The sequence below is a fragment of the Aspergillus melleus genome, assembly GCF_016097325.1.
Source record: "Aspergillus melleus strain CBS 546.65 chromosome Unknown contig7, whole genome shotgun sequence".
In the NCBI taxonomy this organism is placed as follows: Eukaryota; Fungi; Ascomycota; class Eurotiomycetes; order Eurotiales; family Aspergillaceae; genus Aspergillus; species Aspergillus melleus.
The window spans coordinates 2,971,528-2,995,495 of record NW_025763376.1 but is presented as its reverse complement, the minus strand read 5'-3'; the positions used below and the strand labels follow the sequence as shown (position 1 = coordinate 2,995,495).

Sequence of the window (23,968 nt, the reverse complement as noted above, 5' to 3'; positions counted from 1 at the left end):
CCTCAAACCTTTGCCAATGTAACTATCTTCATCTTCGTTCGGCTTGTCTTTGGTCTCTTCTTCCCTGACGGCCAACCGGTCTTGCCCATGGAAGAGATCTGGGAGAGATCGCTTTCGCCTGAGCGAAAGGCCTATTTGGCGCAGTCTCGCATTCCTGAGGTCATTCTATGTAATGTGATTCTCCTCGCAATTGCGACCGCGGGGCTGGCGGTGCGTCTTTTTGTCCGGATGCGATATCTTACCGGCATCAACTTTGACGACATATTATGTGTGACCAGCTGGGTACGCTTTTCTATCGAACCTACTACTCAAACGTATTTCTGATCCCAACTAATACCAGTCGTCTAATTCAGGTCTTCACAATTGTTCTGTGCGCTACTTGCATGAGGAGTAAGTGGGCCTCGCGACAGACAGATAATGGCATGCTAACAGTTCGCGTCTCAGTGACAAAGTATGGATTTGGCAAACATATTGGAACAATTCAGGACTTTTACACCCGGTCCATGTTTCTGAAAGTAGGGGATCTATCTTCAAAAGCGCATCAACCACCAGCTAACCACGCCCGATCGTTTTCGCAGCTCGACTTCGTCACCATGATCGCATATGTCCTAGCCCTTGGCGCCATCAAAGTGTCCTTCTGCCTGCTCTACCTACACATTTTCCCCGGAAAGAAGTTCCGGATCGCCTGCTGGTGTATACTGGCTATCCTCGTTGCGGAGACTATTGAGGAGGCACTTGTCGTGGTCTTTCAATGTTGGCCTGTCTACAAGGCCTGGGATGCCACTGGCCTCGTGGAGGGGAAGTGCGTCGACATGAATCTTTTTTACTACGTCAATTTTGCCATTAAATTGGGAACCGACATAGCCCTTTTCGCGATGCCTATGCCAAAATTAGTGCAGTTGAAAATGACGCTGGGCAAACGGGTGGGTTTGGTGTTTATGTTTAGTCTGGGACTACTGTATGACTTTCTCCCCTTCTTCTCAACGAATGAACGCACAAAAGTAACTTACATGTTTATCGCAGTGTTTGCGTGACGAGTGTCATTCGAGTAAGCTACATGAATAAGTTCCAGGAGGACCACACATGTGAGTTGCCAACCTTTCCGTGTTTTTCTTCTCATTTTACTGACTGGACCATCGCACAGGGGTATTGGTCGACACAATGAACTGGTCTTGCGTGGAAGTCGCAGTCGCCATCTTTATCGCATGCATACCGTCCTTCAAATCGCTCATCACATACCGATTTCCGGCGCTACAACGTATGCTGGGTTTGTCCAGCAAAGGCGGATCGATGGGTCCTTCAAGGATGTACGGCACTGCGACTCGTCGGACATACAACGGCCTAACAACGGGGCATCAAAACAGCATCAAGTTGAAGCCCGTGGTAGGAGAGAGCCAGGCGGAAGTGGAAACTAGCCAAAATGGCTCGCAGGAACGCATCGTGCACGCCGGTATCCACGTCACGACAGATGTTCGAATCAACGAGACCGTTTGATGGCGCTCGGATCGAGATTGCCTGATCCGATAGTGACGAATGCGATTAATCTTACTCCATTTACCCACGCTCCTGCACTTCGAACATCTACGTACTCGGGTCTAACAGTGGATCTTTTCTGTTTTCCTACGGTGTAGTCCGTACAAAGTAGCGTCAGCCAGCCAGACTATCCCGATCTCGACCATACTCCGTGCGCCTGGCCCCCATCGCGAGTCAAGAACTCCGCGATACATCAAGCCAGGGAAACTGGTTGTCAATCTAGACTGGTACGCCAAGAGGGAGAGTCAAACCGGTGGGCCCGAACTATACACACAAGGGCATTAGGTCAACTCTACGAGCCTTACAGATTGGATAGAATCCTGCTCGGCGAAACAACGAATCTACGGAGTAACTGCCCACCCCCCCGTCGACTATCCGTTAATCTATGCGTTGCACGCCACTGCCGCACGAGTGGGAAGTCTAAACATCCCAAGCCTTGTGAGTGGCGGAGATGGCCCGAGATCCAGGCAGGTGGGCCGCCTAAACCCGTCTGGTGCTTGACTCCATCCAAGTCAACGGCCGAACTTGCAGCGCATAATTCCCCGAAAACCTTATTTCGGAGCACTTGTGATCGTAGAACAGTAAACTAGAGGTCTCTTCGTAGTTAGCATATGTTGTACGACAGGTTACTGTGGATGTAATCGTAGCCTCTGCGTATCCCTTAACCTGGCGGCGGCGGGATACCCTGTGGACTAAAGGTATTGTTGTTTATAGCTGGCTCACGAATCCCGATGAGTTTACCACGCCCTATGCCAACCCCAACAACTAGTAAGGCTATTATTGGAATACAGATCCACGTTTAACTAGACGTAATGGAACTAGAATCGTTTGACGAATCTCTAGCTCAAAGTATACCCCTCCCACTGGGCCATACAAGTTAGCAGCACTGGCAAAAGGACAGAGCACCTCAAAAAGATAGTCAATGTGACACGTCTTGGCTCAAGAATGACAGCGTCGATTTGAGAAATGATCGCAAAAAAAAACTCATCTCCGGAAAGCAAAAATCTCCCCAAAAACAGTGGTTGCCCCGGTAGTTTCAAGGCCGTGGACTGGAATGACAGCGGCGTAAGGGATGTGCGCCGGACCCACTCCACGGGGTGGAGATGCCAGAAGAGCAACGTAATTTGTGAGACCGGAGATCCTTAGCCTAGTATGGACATAGCTGGGCTAAAAGGGGATTATGCGGAATTGCTCACACGATCTAGAAATGGCTGAGCTGGGCTCGGTGCGAGGGATTAGTCGTGGGTAGTCTTCGCTTCTCAAAGCCAAATATTATCTACATACGGAGTAAGATTCGGTCCTTCATCGTAATATTGGTTGTCGTACAGATTAGCCTGTCGAATGATCCAAACAGGTGAGAGTTTCGGCTGCTTCCCTTCAGTTTGGTTTCTTCTGAAAGCATGGCTTAGAGTCGAGATCCGACTATCCATGAGTTCAAGTCTTCTCCGGCAAATGATAGCCCTGGTTTCTATAAAACTTAGTCTGATATTAGATGTGAATAATACGCGACACTGGGTTGTCTGAGCGCAGGATTCGATGTAATGCAATCAGTAATGATATGAACTCAATTGCTTTGTTCTCGTAGGCTTTCTGGGTGCTTGAGGCGCAAGCTGCCCGGCATTTTCTGTACAACGCCTCGCTACCTAGGATGACTTTTTTGTCATTGTTATCACGGCAGTAGTTGCTCCCCTTCGAAAAAAAGAAAAAGAAAAAAAAAAACACCAGAATTTGTTACCCCAAACACAAGTGTTATTAACGTGAGCAAAAGTCTCAGTCTGATTTCCTTTCATGACGATATGAAATCTTTTGTCCGACCGGATCGGGTTATATACAGCGGTTTTATATATGTGGAGTCCAAAAGAGAATCTATACTGTTCGCCTTTTCAGCTTATTCTTCGGTGGGCTTAACGTCATACTCTACGTCACTCCGAATGATATACTTTGCACCTTTCGTAACACTCGTTCCCTCATGCAGCAACGCCCCATTGGACTCTCCGTGCGGGAACAACGCCACGGCTCCCATCACCGGCCGCAGGGGATACGCGTTCAAAACGCCCTCCCTGACGCCGGGGATGAAGAACGTCGTCTCGCCGCCCTCGAACTCGTCGTTTAGATAGAGCAAGAATGTATACATTGAGCTTTGCTTCTGGTCTTCGGGCGAGGCGTCGTACACATACGTGTCGTCGGGGAGGATGCCGGACGGAGGCCAGGCTCCGTCAATATGGCACCGGTACTCAGCACCGGGGACGTATCGGTAAACACGAAAGCGGCGATTGAGACCGCGGGCCCGGCGACCGTTGATCACGGGTGGTACGTGAGGGGCGATTCGCGCCCACAACAGGTCATGGAAAGGGATGTCGACAACCCAGTAGAAGTTGTGGGCGAGGATGCTCATGTCGCCGTCTCCGCGGAAGGGCGCGTCGGGGAGGAAGTTGACCGACTCACCGGCAGCGATTATAGACTTGCACTCGTCGGTCGACAGAATGTTCGTGGCGAGACCAAGGCCGGGCACTGCCGGATGAGGGTGGTAGGTTGCGGATGGGCCAGCGGGGTCCAGGGGAACCGCATTCGGGGCGGTTGTATATAGGATCGCGGGGTGGTGATTCGGAGGCTTACGGAGAGGACCTGGAGTCTCTTCAATGATGCGGAGGGCGGAGGCAGATTTCGGTGCGTGTGCGAGGATAGATTTATCAAGGACTGAGGCGTAGATAGGGAGGGATTCCGTCGAGGCACGGAGGTCCCATACGGGCTGGAAGGCGATGGGTGAGGAGGGCGAATCGATGGCTTTCGGGTTCGTGTCAATCGGAGTGCTGACGCGTAGGATGGCATCGAGGACGCTGAGGAGCTGTAAGTCCCTGGCGCTGCGCTGGAGAGGGAGATGGAGTGCATTGGGCTGCTTCGAAAGGCCGCTGACAACGTCCAGATCTCGTACCCAGCGGCACAAGGCTCCAATCTTGGGTTGTTCTCCTCGGATCCTCAGTTCAGCGAGCAGGATCTTAGCTTCGGTGTATTGTTCGTCGGCTAGGGCGCCAGTTATTCGTGCGGTCAAGTTGGCGCCTTCGGCTGCGTTCGCACCAGTGTTGCAGGCCTGACGGAAGTCATACACGGCGACTCGGAGGTCCTTGCATGCCTTGGATTTGGTCAAGCTAGGATGTTGCGTGAGGGCTGCGAGCGTCTCGATGGTGATTTCAAGCTCCTCGTCTGCGACGATTGTGTTGAGGTGCTTAGGGTCGAGCGTTGTGACATCGGGGAGAGGGGTTTGAGTGGAGACGACTTTGGTCAACTTTAGCGGATGGCTAGCCTGTTCATTGCGCTTGCGTTTTGCTGATTTCGACTTAGCCATTGTGAATTGAAGGTTGATTGATATTGACAGACACGCAAATTGTGGGGAGCGGAAAGTTTTGGAGTTTGTGGTCTTATCTAATTATCTAAAAGGCTCTATCGCCACGTTCCGTCTGATTACGCCCCGCGTAGTATCACTAGCCTGGCGACTGCTGCTATATGTGCATGCGGAGGTGGCACAACCAGCGGGAGCGTGGCGATAATAGTCTCCTTATCTCCCTCATCACCAGATCAATATGCCAATAGGTACCTCAACATTTAAAAATTATCCGAACGGACCGACGAGATCCTGGAAGTCACCCCTTGATAAGCGTCATCTCAATAGTTCTAAGAAACCTATTGTTTTCATGGTTCCTAAATATAGCAGTATATCTTCATTCCCCTTCATACATATAACCCGGCCATGGACATTGTCGAGGATTTTCCTTATACGAAAGGAAACACACTCCGAATAACGTCACACATTTTGCCCCTGCGCCAACGCCGGTAACAACAAATTGCTGTCGTAACGGGCAGATTGGAAGAGAGGGATGGGACCGGCTGACTGCTTTGGAAAGATGCCTGAGAAACCCCCCGCTTCCTGGAGAGACCGGGTCTCAATCCACCAATCTAGAAATACTTGCTCCCCTCAAAGTTGGCGATTACCACAACGCGCAAGTTTTCGTCGCCGAAATGCAGGACACCGACGCTGCCAACAACCAGAGGAAGAAGGTTGTGGCCAAAGTTTACGACCCTCTTTACTTTGACGACCAGGACGGTTACCTAAATCCCTTTCGATGTGTGGACAAACACTATACTCATGAGGTGTATACGTATGCCTTACTTGCCCATCTTCAGGGGACCCTTATCCCAAAGTTTTATGGATCGTTTTCGCTAGAAATTCCGGTGTCGGGATTAGCAACCCGCGTCGTGCGATTGATTGTGATTGAATATATTCCTGGCGTATCCATGCAGCAGGCTCATCTAGAACGTTACTCTTTGCAAAGCCGCCAGCAAATCATAAAATGGGTGATAGACTTTGAAAGTCGAGTTTTCCAACTCGACATCGCACTCACCGATCTGTGTCCAAGAAATGTGATGTTACCCGACTCTTCTGACCATCCACAAAGAACGATTGTCTTCTTGGACTTTGGGGGCACGATATTCGGGCGGAGTCTAGTTGATTCTATGGGAGACTTCTCGAATCCACTCTCTGGTCAATATATAAGTCCTCTCCTGCGGTGGACTTCATCTATGGCGCTTCCTTTCGGTGACTGGATTGACTGAGAATTTAGGCCGTGGATTGAGGTTGAATATGCTCATGAAGTCGCGTCTGTTACGGAGGAAATAAAGGATGAGTATAGCTTATACCCTCTTCATTGAGACAAAGTCTTTTGGCATGAAAAGACAAGCAAGTTGAAATATAAAGAAGCTATTCACTTTGCTTTGAACGTATTGAGGTACAGTGTTGTTCGTAAAAGTACAACCCCACCCTACCTATCCATTCTGCAGGTGCGGCTGCGGAATTTTGATATCTGGTTTTGACTTCGTTCAGTCCGTCAAAAATATTTCAACCAAAAGAAGCAAAAACATACAACAGCCGGGATTCGCTGGTGGTCACCCACCCAACTACTAACCGGCCGGCGTGTGGCTTAAGTACGGCTGAGCGGACGGGAAGCCCTGTTCTCCACACCCTGTGGTCGTATGTGCTTATTTAGGAGTACGAATAAACTATAAAGGGTCTAGTAGAAGAAAAAAAGACTCATCGAACGAGACAATTATGCCCAAAAAGGGTGGTAAAAGGATTCAAGACGACGCCACTGGGTTTGGCACGTATCTGGGTATGCCGCTCAAGTTCTTCTTCCTATTCTTGAACCATTCTAGTGTTGTCTTCGAGGAACACGCATACTTTAAGTATTGCGGATCTCAAATACTACGATTAAAGTCGTTAAATATAAAATGGTATGAGTCATGTTATGTACTTGATTGTTGAAATGATCAATTTCACACCACAGTTCGGAAGCTAAACGAAACCTAACATACATTGCCATCTGAACTTTCCACCATCATCACTCCAGACACAATTGATGAGCATCTAAGCGTGGCATATTCCCTGGGGACTCGGACTCCCCTCATAATTGTGTCCAAACCCGTTAGTTTCGGCAATCAGATATCCACTAACAAAAGGCGCGTCTCCGTTGGCTCGATCATAGAGAATTATGGCATAGCTGTTGGCCCTATTGCTATTGTAGGCCCAGCTCATGAAATTGTACGACAGCTCGTACAAACCATGCATCCAGGACTGATCGTACTGGCTCTTGTAGTCGCCACATACATTCTTATAGGAGTACTTGAGTCCGGCCATATTTCCAAAGTCCCATGTGTATGTAGTTCTCTTGGTGAGGTCCTTTTGTTCCGGCAAACGATACTTCCCAACGACACCATGGGTCACATTGTTTGCGTGAACATAAAGGTGGCCTTCGTGATGCTTGGCCACGGCTGCGTTGCCATCGAGCCCGAAGTGCGTGATGTTGCCTCCCGTGAGAACCATATCCCCGGGGAGATGTTGACCCAGATGTTCATAGAAGTTGCTCGGGCTCTCGTCGATGGAGGTCCAATTCCACATAGGTTCGAAATCATTCTCATCGCGGGCCCACAACGTTTGACCTTGATTCGCAATGTATTCAGCTGCGGTACCGGTTCGTGAAGTTGTCGCTCCAATGGCAACGGCCGCCCCGAGCATGTATGTGAGAGCGTCACTGGCACACTGAAGGTACTTGAGCTTTGTCTCGCCTGCTTGCACGTTGCAGTCCTCAACAATTGAAGCGATGTATCCATTACCCACGAAGTGTTGGTAGGCGTATAAACGCGCAGCGCCGTAGTAGATTTGGCTGAAGGTTGGTACACAGCATGCTGTCATAGCAAAGATTGTCACTGCTATAACAGCTCTCTTGGACATGTTTGCCAGCATCTTACCAAGTTAGCAAAAATTTGGAATTAAAAAAGTTGAATTTTTACCTTGATTTGAGCGCCAGAATGTTCTGAATATTGGAGCTGAATGTTGGACACAATGTTGGGTTTTCAAAGGGCATTTATACCTTTGATTGTTGCCTGTTTTCGAGCGATCCTGGCTAAGTCGTACGGAGACTATCCGATAATTGTCGACACCGAATCCTTCTTCGGTTATAATGTATGCATTCTATTATATGATAGCTTTTACTCTAACGGGTATAGAAAGCTTTTGAGATGAACCGAGATAATCCACTTCCTTAGCCATATAGCGGGCCCAGATACAATTGCAGTAGTGCCGCATGCAACCAGGGTCGAACGCAACACAGCACAATCTAAGCCCTTCAGAGCCTGGCCTAAACAAATGCTGGGGGAAATACCCATAGACAACACTCTGAACAACAAACATCGAGTCTTGTTTTCCTATGTTTCAAGACATTTCGGCATAGGATCATTGAGCAAGAATCGACAGAACCCTGCATGGCATGTTTCAACACCAAGAACTTTCATCCTGAAAGGGGGGATGCTATACTATACAGTATTGTTCGTTCGCCAAAGCTAGATATCATCTCGCCTCGCAGGGTTTTGAAGGCGAAAATGTCTGGAGCCAAATGCGGTTCCACGACTCCGCCAGAAGGCCTGCAGTTGAATTGGCCCCCAAATTAAGAAATGAGTGTCTTACTCGGACCAGGAGCCTGATGCCAGGAGTAAATACTGATGTCACGGTTCAAGCGAGTCTCTTCTCCACATCGGTCTGTATAGAACTAGAGACTATAGATCGCTTCCTAAAGTCCGGGTCATTTCGGATCCGCTGTAGGGCAAGGCGGGTGGGTCTGTCCAATTTTTACCGCAATCTTAAGCTTCCGGTAGGGGAGAGCATGCACCTGCTTTTTCCTAGAACGGAAAGGCTTCAGACAGGACAAGCCTTACAAGCTTTTTGCAAATTACATTTGCCGAGGTAGACAAAATATTCCCTTCCGGTTCTTCGCTTCGACTTTTTACTTGTGCTGGACAGAATGCCCATCGCACCTCTGATGAGCACACACGATGAACGATCTGAATGAGGTATGCATTGCCCTATTTCGCAGGGATCCCTGCAACTAATTTGCTCGGAGACCAACAGACAGCCGCTCCAACAATGACACCACTACTCCTAGCCGCAACTGCAATTTTTGCATTGCTCTATTACTTAATTACCAGCCACTATGCCCTTGCTGTGCGGCTTTTCTTATACCAGACAATTTGTGGTCAATGGGCTTTGGATCGAATTGTCAATTCATGCAGTGCCCAACTCGGGCCGTTGAATCGGTTCCAGTGTCTGGCAGAAACACTTACCTTTGTCATGGGGTTAATGCTGGTGATCGGAGCGACAGGGTCTCGAGTTAGTGCTCTGATCCGAGGCTTGAGAGGAAATTTAGGGCCAAGGGAAGTAGTTGAACAATGACCGGATTCTTGGACTTTTCTTGGAATAAGCAATATCCTTCTTTTATATTGATATATACCGGCGCTAGTGTTGGATGTGCCAAGATGTGTGTCAGGTTTGTTTTTTTTATATATTTTTTAGTTATCCCATGATTCAGGAGTATACAACCTTAGAAAACAACATATTCGGCAGTCTATGCAGAATGCCTTGTACCAAGTTATGAAAAGAGTCCACGGAACAGTACAACATGGCTGATGTCTGCTGTGTGATCTTTAAATCTACTTTATAGACTTCTATTACTTCATCTGCTTGCTTTGCAGCATAGATAAACATATAAATAAGAGCCAAGCAGCGATAATAAAGTAACTTCGTGGCATGCAAAGGAGTTGACGCAAGGAAGGTTGAAAGAGAATGCCACCTTGTCCCTTTAGGTGTGAGAAATATTGACCCCTCAGCAGAACCAGAAATCGCTTCCATAATACATTCACCGGGAAGTATGCACTTTAGGTGTGACAGGTGCAGCATCATTTTGAAAGCTTCCACATTATGATCAGGTTGTCTTTTTTTGACTTATGCTTCAACTTATGTGTAGGCTTATGTAATAAGAAGAACAACTTCGCTAAGGCAAGGTGGCCGAGTGGTTAAGGCGCTAGTTTTAGGTCATCATGGTCTGATCACTAGTTTCATTGATTCATGGGTTCGAATCCCATCCTTGTCAATCAACCATGCTTCTTTTTTTTTTTTTTTTTTTCCAATCCACACGAAGACTTAGAAGCATTCATTATTGATTGCTTCTTTATCTTATGCATGTATGCAAACTATGTGCTGACCCGTCTCTTTACCTCCTCCTATGTTGGTCTCGTTCCTTCTCTCAAATTTTAACTATTTTTCCGACCGCTAGGATCACAAGAAAAACCTCGCATACACATATACTAGGTAGCGGAATAAATGGCGATGCATTTCTGATTCATAAGGACGTCTGCATACTTTTCCGTATGCTATTGCTAGCAATGAATGCTTAGAACTCACGTCTTTTCATCCTCACCGTTACATTTTGAAGTTCTACCCGTCCATTATAGGGACACTAGATCACCACCCGCCCCATTCATTATTATCATAAGCGTAGTACTCCGTACGGATCCTAGTGCTTACCATTGGCTATCAGAGACTGCTTTAAGGAACCTCGCCGATGTTCGTTCATGCAGGCCGGTGTATCGGTGTAGCTCGGTATCTTTTCGGTCAAAGATTTCTCGGCACAAGCTCGGGGTTCGCTCGGATAGCGTCATGCATGCCTAACCAGCATCAAGCAAGCTCATTTGCCACGAGCTGAGATTAGATTTTGCAGCTCTGTTATATATTCAGGCAACTTCTTCTTTTCCAGGCGCTCAAACATTTGGTCCACCTCTATATACATTGCCCTATATATACTCGATCTATTAGACTACTATCCACTTCCAAGGTAGGCCGCCACCACAAGCCGACATACATATCTCATCCACTCACAAATAAGGCCCTGAACTAGAGACAACCCAAAAATTCTCGGTCCACTTTTATCCTCATCTCCCAGATATGGACCCTCATAAACACAGCGATATGAAGCTCTCCCTCATAGCAACCCACCATTCCGAACTCACCTCGTCGACATCGAAAGCTTCGTCGACATCCCTCACGTCAAAGCTACGTCATTTATTCGACCGTCATTTTCTCAAGAAAAAGTTGGAATCATGGGCATATCTCATGCCCGCCAAGAGCCATCTTAGTGCCGAGTACAATTTTCCTGCAGGCAGGTGGGCTGGGCAAGGCTGTCAATAGTTGCGCGACTGCGATGATAGTGCTTGACAATACTATGGGGTTTGATTGAGGGGGTAATGATTATGGTCATGATATACACGCTAGTTGTTTAATGGAATTTCTTTTTACGGATTAAGAAAGATGTGCCTATGAATGTTGTATTGTGTTAATTCTACTTTGAGTCTCTTGGTAGTAAGCATCTATTTGGTTCCGCTTATCCTGGACCCGAGAGCAGTCGGGCTCTATCTTGGTCCCTTCTCATCATTCTCTCTTTCTATTTTGGAAAGATTTTACTTTCTACTTCGGAAAAAAAAGGTGACAATAGAGAACGAAAGGCAAGCGTGGTAATGAGAGTTGGAATGCCATTTCGAGAAATCAGTCACCTGTAAAATAAGTCTGCCTATGTTGATGAGAGTTAAGGTGTAGCTCGTCGACAGACGTCAGAATGACAGGCTGTATTCAAATGAGAGAGTCAAGGCTCGAAAACGGGCACAAGCATAAAAGTGGAAGACAAACGAAGAAAAGGTAGAATCGGTAAGACAAGCACCTCGCCCCAGATGCCTAATCCTTTGACCTCTTCCGATCCACCAAGGATTTCTCCAACCACTCCTTTCTCTCCTCATCACAACCTTCAACAGAGCATTGGAAATGGTCATCCGATTTCAAAGCAAGCGTTGTGCTCAATCCCTGCAGCACCCTCACAATCTCCCTTCTCTGGATATTTTGCGGTGAATACACATCAAAGATCAAGTGTTCGATCTGATGACCTCGAGGGATAGCTCGAGATGCAACCCACCATTTGTCGAAGAGTGGTGAGATGTTCGGGCCCTCAGAACCCCCATTCGCCTCTGTGTCTGTGAGTGAAACGTTCGCGACTGGGTTTAGAAGGACCAGTCGGAGTCTCCGCATGTGCTTGGCGATTTGTTCGTGGTTCTTGGCATTATGGAACACAGACTCGAGGTGGTCAGGGTGGACAAAGACAAACGTGCATTCCGATGGGAGGTTTTCAACCGTCTCGGGTGGTATAGCCGTGGTAGGAGTCTCTTCGCTGGAGGGTTGATAGGTGCGGAGAGTCGGGACTCCCAGTTCATCCGTAGTGACGAGGATCTGTTGGCCCATGATGACAAGGGAAGGGTCTTGAGTAGTACTATGTCTCGGAAAATGATGGAAACGATGTTTGGGTGATGGATGTTGATGAGGGGAAGAAGATGCAGAGAGTGAGCTGACGTTGAGGTGATGGGGGAGGAAGGAAGTATCGCACAAAGCAGGTCACATGGTCTGACTCAAACCTACTAAGGCTGTGGAATCACCACGAGGGAATCCGCCTTATTGGGTGAAATATTCCTGAGATTCCAAGCGGGTAGAAGCCGATTGGGCTTTTATAGTAATCAGTAATCATGTGTAACCTACTGACAGTCATACCTACGAATCCCTGAATCGGTTGCAGGAATTCCCCGCCATCCCTGTCAAGACCCCGGATTATTGGGATGCTAAATCCTCGACTAAAATCTGACTATAGGAGGGTACCGTTTTGCGATGTGAGGCATCTGTCACCGGAAGAGACAACGACATGGATCCTGTGTAGCTTGTCAGTGTGCCAAGGAAGCCTGGACTAACCGATCTTACAAAATCCTTATGTTCAAGTACACTAAAATGCCACTGCATTCACATAGCCAATGTCACGATAACATCATGAGGTATGCTGTGTGAAATCAGCCATTCACGATAGGCCTCGTCAGCACCCTCCGTGTCTCAGAGTATGCGTTTACCGTTCATTGAGCGGTCAAGCTGTCGCTTGGCCTGGGTTCCAAAGTAACATGCTATCCCTATGCCAACTGGATCGATTCAATGTGGGCGAGGGGATGTTCATGTAAATCCAACTCCACAATAAGTCGATGGACCTTGATAGTTTTTGCAGCTGCCAATGGTCCTGTCTGTCTACCTACAAACTGGGTCAATCAGGGTGGCAATGACTTTTCTACAAAACAATATTTCCTACGGCTCATCTCTTGTGATTTTTCTTGTTGTGACTATACCATTGTCCATTTAAGGACATTTTTCATGAACCAAAAGTCAACTTCATGCCCGGAACTCTCGGGGTATAGACGTGTAACACCACCCCTCATTTTGTTTTCGTCCTGATTGCTTCACGGATGTCCCAACTAGTCGTCGAGGTCAGTGCCACTTGCTGTAATCGTATGACCCCAGTTCGTATTCAAATGTTACACAAAATTCGGAGATTTAGAGCCTCGCTGTTTGATAATCCAGTTGTAAAGCCGGCCGCATTGTAGAAGATCATGCCCTTTATTTCATGATATAAAGGCCCCTAGAATAGCCACATAATTCGAAATATCAAACAGCACGGATCTCTCCAACGAACACGCAGAAAAGCCAACGCGAACAAAAATTCCCTCCAAACAACATACCAGCTTATCGAAACCTCACAATGCACTTCAAAATCTCTTTTCTGGCAGTCCTTCTCTCCCTCCTCGCCCTCACCAATGCAGTGACCCTGCACCAATACAGCCGACCTCGTTGCGGCGGCAGACACGCTGTCTGCCGCAACATCGGTCCTAGGGTCTGCTGCCAGGCCGCGAATCGCGTGTTCGCCTCAGGCAGCTGCACCGGCTGCACATCCACCGATTTCCACATAACCTGGAACAGAGTTGGGCAACGCTACTGCGGAAGAGTCGCAGCTTCTACCAACGGAGGCCGCTGCATCTCTGGTGGTTCAAACCTTCGAGGTCACTCTTGGTGCCGGCTCTGCCGCACTGTCACTAGCGGGGGTGAAATCGAAGATGCCACTTGTACTTCGACTGCGGAGCCAGATGCCCTTGAGATCGGAAACAAGTGGTTCTCTGTCAATGAGACGATCTCTGAGAATGACAGGAACGCTCTGTGGGCGCTGTGGGGTAGTGAGGCTGATGATAATGTCCCGCAGAACTTGTTGAGATATGAGATCGAGGCGGTGCTGGACGATGAGGATGATGCGCAGGTGGCTGCAGATGATGAGCCAGGACAACCGGAGGATGAGCTCCCAGGTGAGGTGCCGGACGGTCCCGAGGGAGGTGCAGAGTGACTCTAGGTGTCTGTTGGTGACACAGCTGGGGAGAGGGCTGTCTTTGAGTTGGATCTAGGCTCGTGTATTAGGCAACACTGTGGTTACCAGAGCTATGACACTTTCTTTTGTGGTTTGGGATGGTGTGGAGGTCAGGATTTTGGAACCTCCAATCTACATATGTGACATTCATCCTGACTTTAGCAAATACAAAACCCTGCGCCTGACTTAGTCGGTTCATTTAGTAAAGCTCTTTCCTGTTTATGGCTGTCTTTCATAACAGGGGCTTGTTAATTGATTTCTTTTCGGGTAAGTAGAAAGTATGCAGTTCTAGCCAGCTTCAAAGAGTGAAGACAAACTAGAACAAATGATGAAAGTGTCCGATAACCAAATGATAAACACTCAATGAAAGTCTATGGTTCTATAGCAACGCAAATCTAATCTATGTCTAGTCTATTTGAATGAAAAGCAAATCAGAAGCTATATTTTCACTCGAAGATAGAAGCCTTCATCGCGTTCGGCTGGATATACTCCGACGAGCCACGCGAACTGGTAAAGCCCCACCGGAAGTCTGCCGCCATCGAGATTTCCACGTCCAGGTCTTTGGCGAAATGCCACGCCATGCCCGTATCGCGCTGGAATGCCCTTCCCACCAACACCACATCCACGTTGTAATCTTGCAAGATCTCCTGGGCCAAGTACCCATGATTGATCATTCCAACCGCAGCAACCAGCAAACGATCACCTACCGCCTTCTTCACGGCTGCAGCGAAAGGTGCCTGGAAGGCGGCTCCCGGGCCGCCGCCGTAGGTGATTTTCTGGGCGCTGTGGATACCACCGCTGCTGAGGTCGATCAGATCCACATGGCCTTGAGCTGCCAATGCGCGAGCGAATTCAACGGTATCGTCGGCCTTCCAGCCCTTCTCGTCGGGAAGGCTCTTCTCCAGCCAGTCTGTCGCGGAGATGCGGAAGAAGACGGGCATCTTAGAGCCCACGGTCTCACGTGTCAGCTCAGAGATCTCTAGGGGGAGCCGGATGCGGTTCTCAGAGCAACCACCATACTGATCGGTCCGGTCATTTGCAGAGAAGCTTGTAAATGAAGAATATCAGGTAGCCGTGGGCACCGTGGATTTCAATGAAGTCCACACCTGCAGTCAAAGCTCGCTTAGCAGCCGCCACCCAGGCATCCTTGAAGTCCGGATATCCTGGGCACTCATCTCGTTCGGCACGATGCCTCCGTCGGTGAAAGGAATCGCACTCGGGGCTTTCAGGTTCTCGATCCATCCGCCAACCGCATTCGTTGCAACGCCTCCGCCCAACCAAGGGGCGAGGGTCGATGCCTTCCGACCTGCGTGGGCGAGCTGAATGCCGATCTTCTGGCCCTGGCTATGCGCAAATTCAACCACCTGTCGAAGAGGGCCAATCTGCGAGTCCTTCCACAATCCAGCACATCCCGGCGTGATACGTCCTTCGGGAAGCACGGCAGTTGCTTCAATTATCATCATGCCCGGTCCGCGCTGCGCGATACCACCATAATGAGCGAAGTGCCAAGGGGTCATGTGGCCATCCTCAGCGCTGTACTGGCATATGGGAGCCAGGCCAAGGCGGTTTTGAAATGTTTGCCCGCGGATTGTGAGGGGGTTGAAGAGCTTCGGGATCGGCTTTCCATTCGATTGAGGGTTACGGGCGGTTCCGGCGGGAGGGGTTTGCGGCGGAGTGAAGTACGAGATGCCCTCAGCGGGCTTGCAGGGGACATCGGGCCAATTGGTCATGGTTGTTGATATCTGATGATGTGGTGAGGTAAAGTAGAGGTAGAACAGATAAGATTAATTATTTGGAAAGTGAGAATATTGAGACTGCCCACCTCTGTATCTGGGAGAAGACACTTGCTGACAGTGTACTCAGAACAACGGAGATCCTCAAAGCAGCTCATCACTATGGCGGTGCGGCGTTGAAGCGCTTCGTCCTACTAGATAGCGCCGTCTCTGCCCTCGATACATTTGAAGGCATGTCTCGAGAAGGGAAGCCATATACCGAGAAGGATTATAACCCAGTACGCATTTGAAGTCATTCACTCCTGTCCTGTATTGTTCCCAGCTCACAAGCCACCAGGTAACAGCCGAGCAAGCTATCGAACAAAAGGACCCTGTGCTCAGATACAACGTGTCCAAGACACGTGCGGAAGCTGCAGCAAGGAAATTTGTAAACAAAACTCACCATAGTTTGACCTTGTCGTAATTAACCCGGATATCATCACCGAGCCAATGCTTCATCCCATCTCCGGCCCCAAATCAATCAAAGAGATCAATCTGTTCGCTATCGGAAGCTTCATCGATGGAACGCATAAGCAAATCTACGGATTCTCGTTCCCATTTTATCATTTTGTAGGATTTTTCACCCATATCGCCTCCGTATACTCACCGAAAATGATCCATAGACAGGCCGATGTCCAAGACGTCGCACGCAGCCATGTGGACGCCCTAACAAATCCATCGGCACCAAGGCAGAGAGTCCTTCTTATATCCGCACCGCAGCTAGTGGCTAATACCATCGGCGAGAATTTCCCGCAACTCAGGGATCGAGTTCCTGAGGGGAATCCAAGCCAGCATCTACCCCCCGGTGTTCATCCGACGGAGTGGGATATACGTGTTAGCCTCGATGTTCTTGCTAAGGGTAATAAGGAGGAAAAATGGGAGTATCGAGCTCTGGAGACTAGTCACACGGATACCGTTCGCTCAATGATTGAAAGTCATGTCATCTGAAGGGGTTGAAGATATGCACTTTCCGCGAGACCAACGATTCTAAAACAAAGCACTTGTCGATTGTATAGCAACATACCCGAAAGAACACTAGGATGTTCCGCTGTGTTCCTTGTTTCCGGTCGCAAAACACATAACTCTAATATCTCGAAGCAGAAGAAGACAGAAACCAAACAGTATGTGGTTAAGGAAAGATTACCAGGGGAGGGGGGAGAGGTTCATGAGGATCGGAATAATCAAGTCTACTAACATTAAGATGAGCCAGTGGGCCTTTCAGGTTCTCTTCATCAGGTGAATTCATGAACAAGATGTCGAAAGATCTGGATCTTAGCTCGGCTCGCGATCTGACCTAGCAAAGGCCTGCCACGCTGACGCTAGGTGGGTCCGTCACAGCGTGGTCACTGCAATTCCTTGATCATAGCACGGAACATAAGAATTACTCCAGACATTACTGCATGCAACTTTAAAACACCAGAACCAGGCATGAATTAGAGGCGGAAGGCGACGGCATAGTGGACCCAGTGAGCTTATAATCGTATGCATGACATCATTTCCATCAAACCCTAATCCGGATGTAAAACTCTCAGCACAATTCGTTTATAAAACAATAATGTCGTATTATTCTCAATTTTTCTCAACTATTCTGGACACTGAAGTCGCTAAGCTGAAGGTCTTGAACAACAATCAGGGCCGATCATGTCCACCCTTGTGCAGGACTCCATTTTCGGCCACGCCGTCCGAATTCTCACCAACCGTCGCTTTTTCCGATACGCCGAAGAAAAAGACCCTTCACTATGGCATCGCTACGTCAATGTCGAGAAATCAAGTCGGTTGGCTTATCACGGTCGCATGGACTCTGTAACCATTCCAGAGGATCACCAACTCGCGCATTCCGAGACTGTGGCACGAATTCCTTCGTCCGCATGGACCCACCATGGGCATAAGTACCAGGGATTGACGGGCGTGCGGATCAATCCAGAAAAAGGGAAAGATGTGAATGTTATTGACTGGTGGGATGAAGATGATCCGGAGAATCCTCAAAACTGGGCGTTGTCCAAGAAAGTCTTCGTGACATTTCAGATCTGTCTGCTCACGTTCAGTGTGTATATCGGGAGTGCCATTTACACTCCCGGAATACCGACATTGATGGAGGAGTTCCAGATTGCACAAGTCCCAGCGACAATAGGCCTGACCATCTTTGTTGCTGGTTATGGTTTGGGTCCGCTGTTGTGGTCGCCGATGAGCGAGGTGCCCCAGATCGGCAGGAACCCGGTATATATTGCGACATTGATCGTGTTTGTGGCTCTTCAAGTTCCGACGGCTCTTGCCAAGAACCTGGGGACTCTTTTGGCATTTCGGTTCTTGACGGGGTTTTTTGGCTCACCAGCTTTGGCTACGGTATGTATCTTCTGCATCACTAATAACACTCTAGCTAATCGTTATCAGGGGGGCGCTACAATAGCAGACATGTTCAGTCCGGCTAAACGCGCCTACGCAATTAGCATTTGGGGTATAAGTGCAATCTGCGGGCCTGTGCTGGGCCCACTTGTTGGAGGTTTCGCAGCTCAGGCCAAAGGCTGGACCTGGACGATCTGGGAGTTGACGTGGCTATCAGGGTTCGCCCTCGTCATGCTCATCTTCCTACTTCCCGAGACTTCATCGGCGAACATACTATACCGACGAGCTCGACGCCTCCGCAAGCTAACCGGACGCGAGAATCTTAAATGCGAACCTGAAATTGAGAGCGAAGGCCTCATGGGCAAGGAACTTGTCATGATCACCCTTGTCCGCCCCTTTACTCTCAACTTCTTGGAGCCCATGGTCTTCCTCTTGAACCTGTACATCGCTCTCATTTACGGTCTGCTCTACGTCTGGTTTGAATCTTTCCAGATCGTTTTCGAAGGCATCTACGAGTTCAACCTAGGCCAGCAGGGCCTCGCCTACATCGGCATCCTTGTCGGCGCACTGATCACCATCCCCCCTTATTTCTGGTGGATGCACAAGTATCTCGAACCGAGATTCGACGCCAATGAAAACGTAGCACCGGAAGCTCGCCTTCCCCCAGCTATCATCGGCGGCTGCTTTATTCCAATCTGTCTGTTCTGGTTTGGGTGGAGCGCTCGACCCGGAATCCACTGGATCATGCCTATCGTCGGCTCGGGGTTTTTCTCCGTCGGCGCTTTCATCCTCTTCAATTGCGTCCTGAATTACCTCCCTGATGCGTATCCCAATTATGCAGCTTCAGTACTGGCGGGGAATGATTTGTTCCGGTCAGCCTTTGGCGCTGGATTTCCGCTGTTCGCGTCCGCCATGTATAATCATCTCGGAGTTGGGTGGGCGAGCTCCACCCTGGCTTTCTTGTCAATTGTTTTTATTCCGATTCCGCTCGTGTTAATGAAGGTTTGTCTCTTTCTGTCTCATGATTTGTTGTAGGAGGTGATGCTAACGGATTTTCTAGTATGGAGAAACACTGAGAAAGAATTACAGTCGACATGCACGGAAGGATATATGAGTTGCTATCACTGGTGATAGATATAGATAAATAGATGAAATATTGGGGATATATAGATCTCGACAATTCAGGCATAATTTCTTTTCTGTCAATAGGGCCTACTAGTTGTTGTTGGTGTGAGGCGAAGAAAAAAACAGAAAAGAAATAGCAAGTTGGATATCATAGATATGCCCCCACGCGGGATTGAATCGCGGACCTCTGCATTGTACGAAAGGGCTCGCTATGAAATGACTAACTATTTCTATAATAACTAACTACATAATACCAATTTTCTTGTAAAAAGGCAGGATTGGAACACCCACAACTGATCTCCATGGAACCTTCTCTCATTGCAGTATGTGCTGATAAATGTGACTCCTTGCCTTTATGAAGTATTTCCGACATTAAGTGGAGCAACGTCTTTCCTTTTTACAATTTATTAGGTCACATTCGCAGTAGTAGCTCCCTGTGTCAACTCGGTGCGCTTCGATGATATATATTGCCGTTCCTACAATGTACACCCGTGTTTAGATAATGAAAGATGTCGCAACGAGACCATTGGGCGATAACCTGTCTCTTCATTCAACTGAGAGCCCGATTAGCGTTATCTATATTAGTACCCGGCCAGTGATTAATTCTACTGCATGTGCCTGGGCCCGTTGGAATCCAAGATACACACACTCTCGCATCCCCGCCCCCTTTCTCCCCCCCACACTCTACCTAGTCACTAGACAGTGTAGACAAATCGGGTGCCAGCGGTCACCCTTTGGAATGAGGAGGTCGATCAAATTATCTGAAGGTGATTGAATACCTAGGGAACGAAGAAGAAGGCTCTGCGATCTTCAATTCCACGTGATTCTCATGGCTGGATTCACGGAGTATTACGCTTCTTCCATAGGATCTTCCTCGAAGAGATCCTTCTACACTTAGACATGGGCACGCTACTCACCTCTAAGCGAGTCTACTATCTCTGGAGTGATCTCATCGAGCGTTCCAAAAGACTTCAAGAGGCCCTATTTATGATTGCATGCAGAGAGGCAAAATTTGACCAGCCGGGGGTAACGAACCCGCTGATGAGCCGTATACGGCACCAGTCATTACGAAAGCGTTGAACATCATCCTGGTACGGCAACCAACTAGTGGGAATGGAAGGAACTGAACTCACTAAACAAGGTAAACGAGAGACTGCATATTTGCGACCGGAGGCTAGTTGGAGAAAGATGCTCCTCAAGCAACCACCGACAACTCAAGTGGTCTTATAGGATTTTCCTAACTACATTGGTGAACTTAAGTTCTTTGAATTCTACCGCGCAATATGGGAGCCTGAAGGAGATTATATTCGCATGGAGAATCTTGTATCTCTGATAGATTCAGGGGCTGTGATCCCTGGCATACGCCCTTTCTTGTTTTGGGAGGGCCCACGCCAGATCCGTACCAGGTTCGACGATCAACGCACCATTGTACCAGTCATTACGGAAGGTTTGCAATATGGTGACATTGCAATCAATTTCTGGATGCTAAAGTGTATGGTCCTAAATTGGACACACAGAAGCTCGGATGGAGTGTAGACCCATCAAAAACGCATATTATATTGTATTAATAGATGGCATTGAATATAGCCAATGATGAATAGTCTTTATCAATCAAATATATGGTACTCGGCTAACCAATGTCGCCGGCCTCATTCATCATCCTGGGGGGGTCTTCTTAGCCTTTGGGATCTCTCTAATTCATGAAGTATATATATATAATTATATAAAAAAAAAACAAAAAACATACAACAGCCGGGATTCGCTGGTGGTCACCCACCCAACTACTAACCGGCCGGCGTGTGGCTTAAGTACGGCTGAGCGGACGGGAAGCCCTGTTCTCCACACCCTGTGGTCGTATGTACTTCTTGCTATTCAAGAGTGGGATATATGTAAATGAATTATGCTAGAACTTCAACGAACAACAAACCCGGGGTACGGAGAGATCAGTGCTTTACATATCTCCGAGGGTGGTAACTGATAGTCCGGCGTCCGAGGCCAATTTCCCCGCATATAACTCCGAATTGTGGGGCACTTGTTCTTCTAAAAGAAAGCAAGCATGAGAGTTTCCCAGTTGCAACTTCCTACTCTCCCTGGCCCAGTCCTCCGCAGAATAACCAGCCCCCCCATTAGTTACCACCATGCCACAAAGGCTGCCCCTGAGTTGTGAGAATTGTCGACAGAGAAAAATCCGTTGTTTTGGATCGGGCGTGCCTTGTGATACCTGCCTCAAGCGTGGAGTGGCGTCTACATGCCATTTCAAGCGCAACGTTGAACGAAACAAGCAACCAGAACGACTCGAGGCGTCCCAGGTCCTTCTTCTACGGCGAATCTCAGACCTCGAAAGTCTCCTGGTTCAAAATATCGAGCTCGCCTCGACATATCACGCGCGACCGAACGAGGCTCTCCGTTCGCCCGTATCCCAAAATGATCTCTCGCAGCCCCTGGACGAAATAGCCGACAATGATGTCCCAATCCTCACGGATACCAGCCGAATTACTGGCAACAGTGCGCGTCCTCGGCATGTGCAGGTTGGTACTATCATCGAGTCGCCGTCGGGCCATGTGCGTTACATGCCTCACGGGACCGGTCGGGATCCAGATGTTTTCCACTCGCTTCAAGGCCAATCTCAATCCGATGCAGCGTCTAGCGTGTTTATCTTTGGAGAGACACTTCCCAGCAGGCAATCTCTTCTGGATACCCTGCCACCTTTTCGGCATTGTGATGAACTGCTGGCCACATTCAACCAAGTGTTCTCTCCTCTCTTCCACATCCTACACGACGGGACATTCGCATCGAACTATGCCGAATTCAAACAAGATCCTCAAAATGCCCCTTTTCCTTTCATCGGTCTGATATTTGTCGCCTTAGGGCTTGCTGTGACTGCCATCCCGAAAGAAAGTGCCGTACTGTCAGACTTGGGCCGGGAGGCATCCCCCGCAGAAAGCGCGAGGTCATTAGCAGCGAAATATCGGCAGGCGGCGATGAAGTGTCTAGCTGCAGATAACTTCATGTGGCAGCATAACTTGCAAACTTTGCAATGCCTTGTTTTGCTGATTTATGCCATTAACCACGCGCAGGGCCCGGCCTGGGCCCTTCTCGGAACGACGCTCAACATTGCCATTGCTATCGGGTGTCATATCGATCCCGCACTGCTAAACTTGCACCCTGTTGAGGTTCAAGAGAGGCGACGAGTCTGGGCGGGGTTGATGATGCTTTACACTATTCAGAATACCTGCCTTGGGAATTTGGCCCCGTTTATTGTTGAGAATAATGTACAGCTACCGGCAGACGTGGAAGACACAGATATCATTCCTGAGATTTTGCACGAGCCATCATCAAGACAGAGGCAACCGACAAAAATGTCATACATCTTATTCAAGTTTCGACTATACGCTCTGGCTTCAAGCATATGCACACTGAGCTCTGGAACGTCCGCTCCCTCTTTGAGCGAGATACAAGCGCTTGATTATCAGATCTAGACTGAATTGCTAGCCCAGTCAGATCGTTTCTCAACGCAAGTTGTCTTGCCGTTATATCACCAGGCGCATTCCTTTATTTTGAATAACTACACCAACCACTTGACTTTGATACTACATCGGACTTTTCTCATGAAGCCAAACGCATTCGAAGACGCGAGTCCCACAACAAGCCACGAAAAATGCGAGAAGGCTGCTCTTGCCATACTGTCAAACCATGAAACTCTGAGCTCGCGGCCCGAATTTCAACCGTACAGCTGGTACATCCATGGACTTGGTTCATTCCACGCCTTCTTAGCAATATCCACTTTGCTTATTTTATTCAGAAAAGAAATGAACCCATCTACGCCCAAAAACCCCATGTTGCATGCTGTGCAACGATGTGTCGGGCGATTCCATGAAAACGCTCGACACAGCGAGATCTGCAAAAGAGCTGCATCCATCCTGGACCACTCATTACCCGGAGACCTTGTCCAGCGCACTCCATCTGAAGCTTTTTCGAGTGACATCGGCTCAAGTTTGGAGTCCATGCCGATGGCTCCAAATGATCCATCTAATGAATTCGATCCGAGCTTCTGGTCCCTGCCGGAGAGCTTCGAGGAAATAGTGTCAAAAATCCCCTGCGAACAATGGCTTTCCCCGGCAGTTTTCCCGTGGACAGATAGTTGATATTAGAATGTGGCTTATGGAAAAAATGGTCTTTAAGAAGCGAATCTACATGTTCAGACTTTTACAATAGGTTCGCAGTTCATGGATGTCACAGGGAAATGGTTCTGTGGTACACATACCCCGCGGACTGAAAACCGTGGAACATGTACATTGTTAGATTTTTGCCGAAGACAAATAATGGGAATAAATTTTAGTCGATTAGCGACGCGGAGTTGCGCGGAGTTGACCGCTTTTACCCTTCGCACTATTGTGGCATCATACGAATTGGTGACCGGAGTCTAGAATGCGCAATAAAGTTGTGTTGCTAGCATTAGATTTCATGCTGTAGATCCTTGTAGATTGCTCAGCTCTGTACGAGGTCTCTATTGCAAAAAATACAAGTCTGTGTCAGTATTTCGCTTCAACA

General features: G+C 48.4%; 9 protein-coding genes and 1 non-coding gene across 10 annotated transcripts; 5 read left to right on the top strand and 5 right to left on the bottom strand.

Moving 5' to 3' along the window:
• Positions 1-87: 87 nt before the first annotated feature.
• On the top strand, positions 88-2,022 carry LDX57_011990 (uncharacterized protein; the record flags this gene model as incomplete). Its single annotated transcript, XM_046093721.1, has 6 exons — positions 88-282; positions 354-390; positions 445-515; positions 579-958; positions 1,024-1,085; positions 1,145-2,022. The coding sequence occupies 6 exons, from the start codon at positions 88-90 to the stop codon at positions 1,492-1,494; spliced, it is 1,095 nt and encodes a 364-aa protein (XP_045949699.1). The 3' UTR covers positions 1,495-2,022.
• A 1,399-nt stretch (positions 2,023-3,421) lies between these two features.
• LDX57_011989 (prolyl hydroxylase family protein) lies at positions 3,422-4,876 on the bottom strand (the record flags this gene model as incomplete). Its single annotated transcript, XM_046093720.1, has 1 exon — positions 3,422-4,876. The coding sequence occupies one exon, from the start codon at positions 4,874-4,876 to the stop codon at positions 3,422-3,424; it is 1,455 nt and encodes a 484-aa protein (XP_045949698.1).
• A 2,073-nt stretch (positions 4,877-6,949) lies between these two features.
• LDX57_011988 (uncharacterized protein) lies at positions 6,950-7,813 on the bottom strand (the record flags this gene model as incomplete). Its single annotated transcript, XM_046093719.1, has 1 exon — positions 6,950-7,813. The coding sequence occupies one exon, from the start codon at positions 7,811-7,813 to the stop codon at positions 6,950-6,952; it is 864 nt and encodes a 287-aa protein (XP_045949697.1).
• Positions 7,814-9,909: 2,096 nt separating this feature from the next.
• LDX57_011987 lies at positions 9,910-10,004 on the top strand. The gene has a single exon. It is a non-coding gene; the product is annotated as a tRNA-Leu (tRNA).
• A 1,634-nt stretch (positions 10,005-11,638) lies between these two features.
• Positions 11,639-12,196, bottom strand: LDX57_011986 (uncharacterized protein; the record flags this gene model as incomplete). Its single annotated transcript, XM_046093718.1, has 1 exon — positions 11,639-12,196. The coding sequence occupies one exon, from the start codon at positions 12,194-12,196 to the stop codon at positions 11,639-11,641; it is 558 nt and encodes a 185-aa protein (XP_045949696.1).
• A 1,327-nt stretch (positions 12,197-13,523) lies between these two features.
• On the top strand, positions 13,524-14,156 carry LDX57_011985 (uncharacterized protein; the record flags this gene model as incomplete). Its single annotated transcript, XM_046093717.1, has 1 exon — positions 13,524-14,156. One exon carries the CDS (start codon positions 13,524-13,526, stop codon positions 14,154-14,156), a length of 633 nt encoding a protein of 210 aa, XP_045949695.1.
• A 467-nt stretch (positions 14,157-14,623) lies between these two features.
• OYE32_6 (NADH-dependent flavin oxidoreductase) lies at positions 14,624-15,118 on the bottom strand (the record flags this gene model as incomplete). Its single annotated transcript, XM_046093716.1, has 1 exon — positions 14,624-15,118. The coding sequence occupies one exon, from the start codon at positions 15,116-15,118 to the stop codon at positions 14,624-14,626; it is 495 nt and encodes a 164-aa protein (XP_045949694.1).
• Positions 15,119-15,289: 171 nt separating this feature from the next.
• OYE32_5 (NADH-dependent flavin oxidoreductase) lies at positions 15,290-15,907 on the bottom strand (the record flags this gene model as incomplete). Its single annotated transcript, XM_046093715.1, has 1 exon — positions 15,290-15,907. The coding sequence occupies one exon, from the start codon at positions 15,905-15,907 to the stop codon at positions 15,290-15,292; it is 618 nt and encodes a 205-aa protein (XP_045949693.1).
• A 1,683-nt stretch (positions 15,908-17,590) lies between these two features.
• MDR1_3 (MFS transporter) lies at positions 17,591-19,406 on the top strand (the record flags this gene model as incomplete). The annotated part of the gene is made up of 3 exons (XM_046093714.1): positions 17,591-18,292; positions 18,341-19,294; positions 19,353-19,406. The coding sequence occupies 3 exons, from the start codon at positions 17,591-17,593 to the stop codon at positions 19,404-19,406; spliced, it is 1,710 nt and encodes a 569-aa protein (XP_045949692.1).
• A 2,149-nt stretch (positions 19,407-21,555) lies between these two features.
• LDX57_011981 (Zn(II)2Cys6 transcription factor) lies at positions 21,556-23,179 on the top strand (the record flags this gene model as incomplete). The annotated part of the gene is made up of 1 exon (XM_046093713.1): positions 21,556-23,179. One exon carries the CDS (start codon positions 21,556-21,558, stop codon positions 22,894-22,896), a length of 1,341 nt encoding a protein of 446 aa, XP_045949691.1. The 3' UTR covers positions 22,897-23,179.
• Positions 23,180-23,968: the final 789 nt, after the last annotated feature.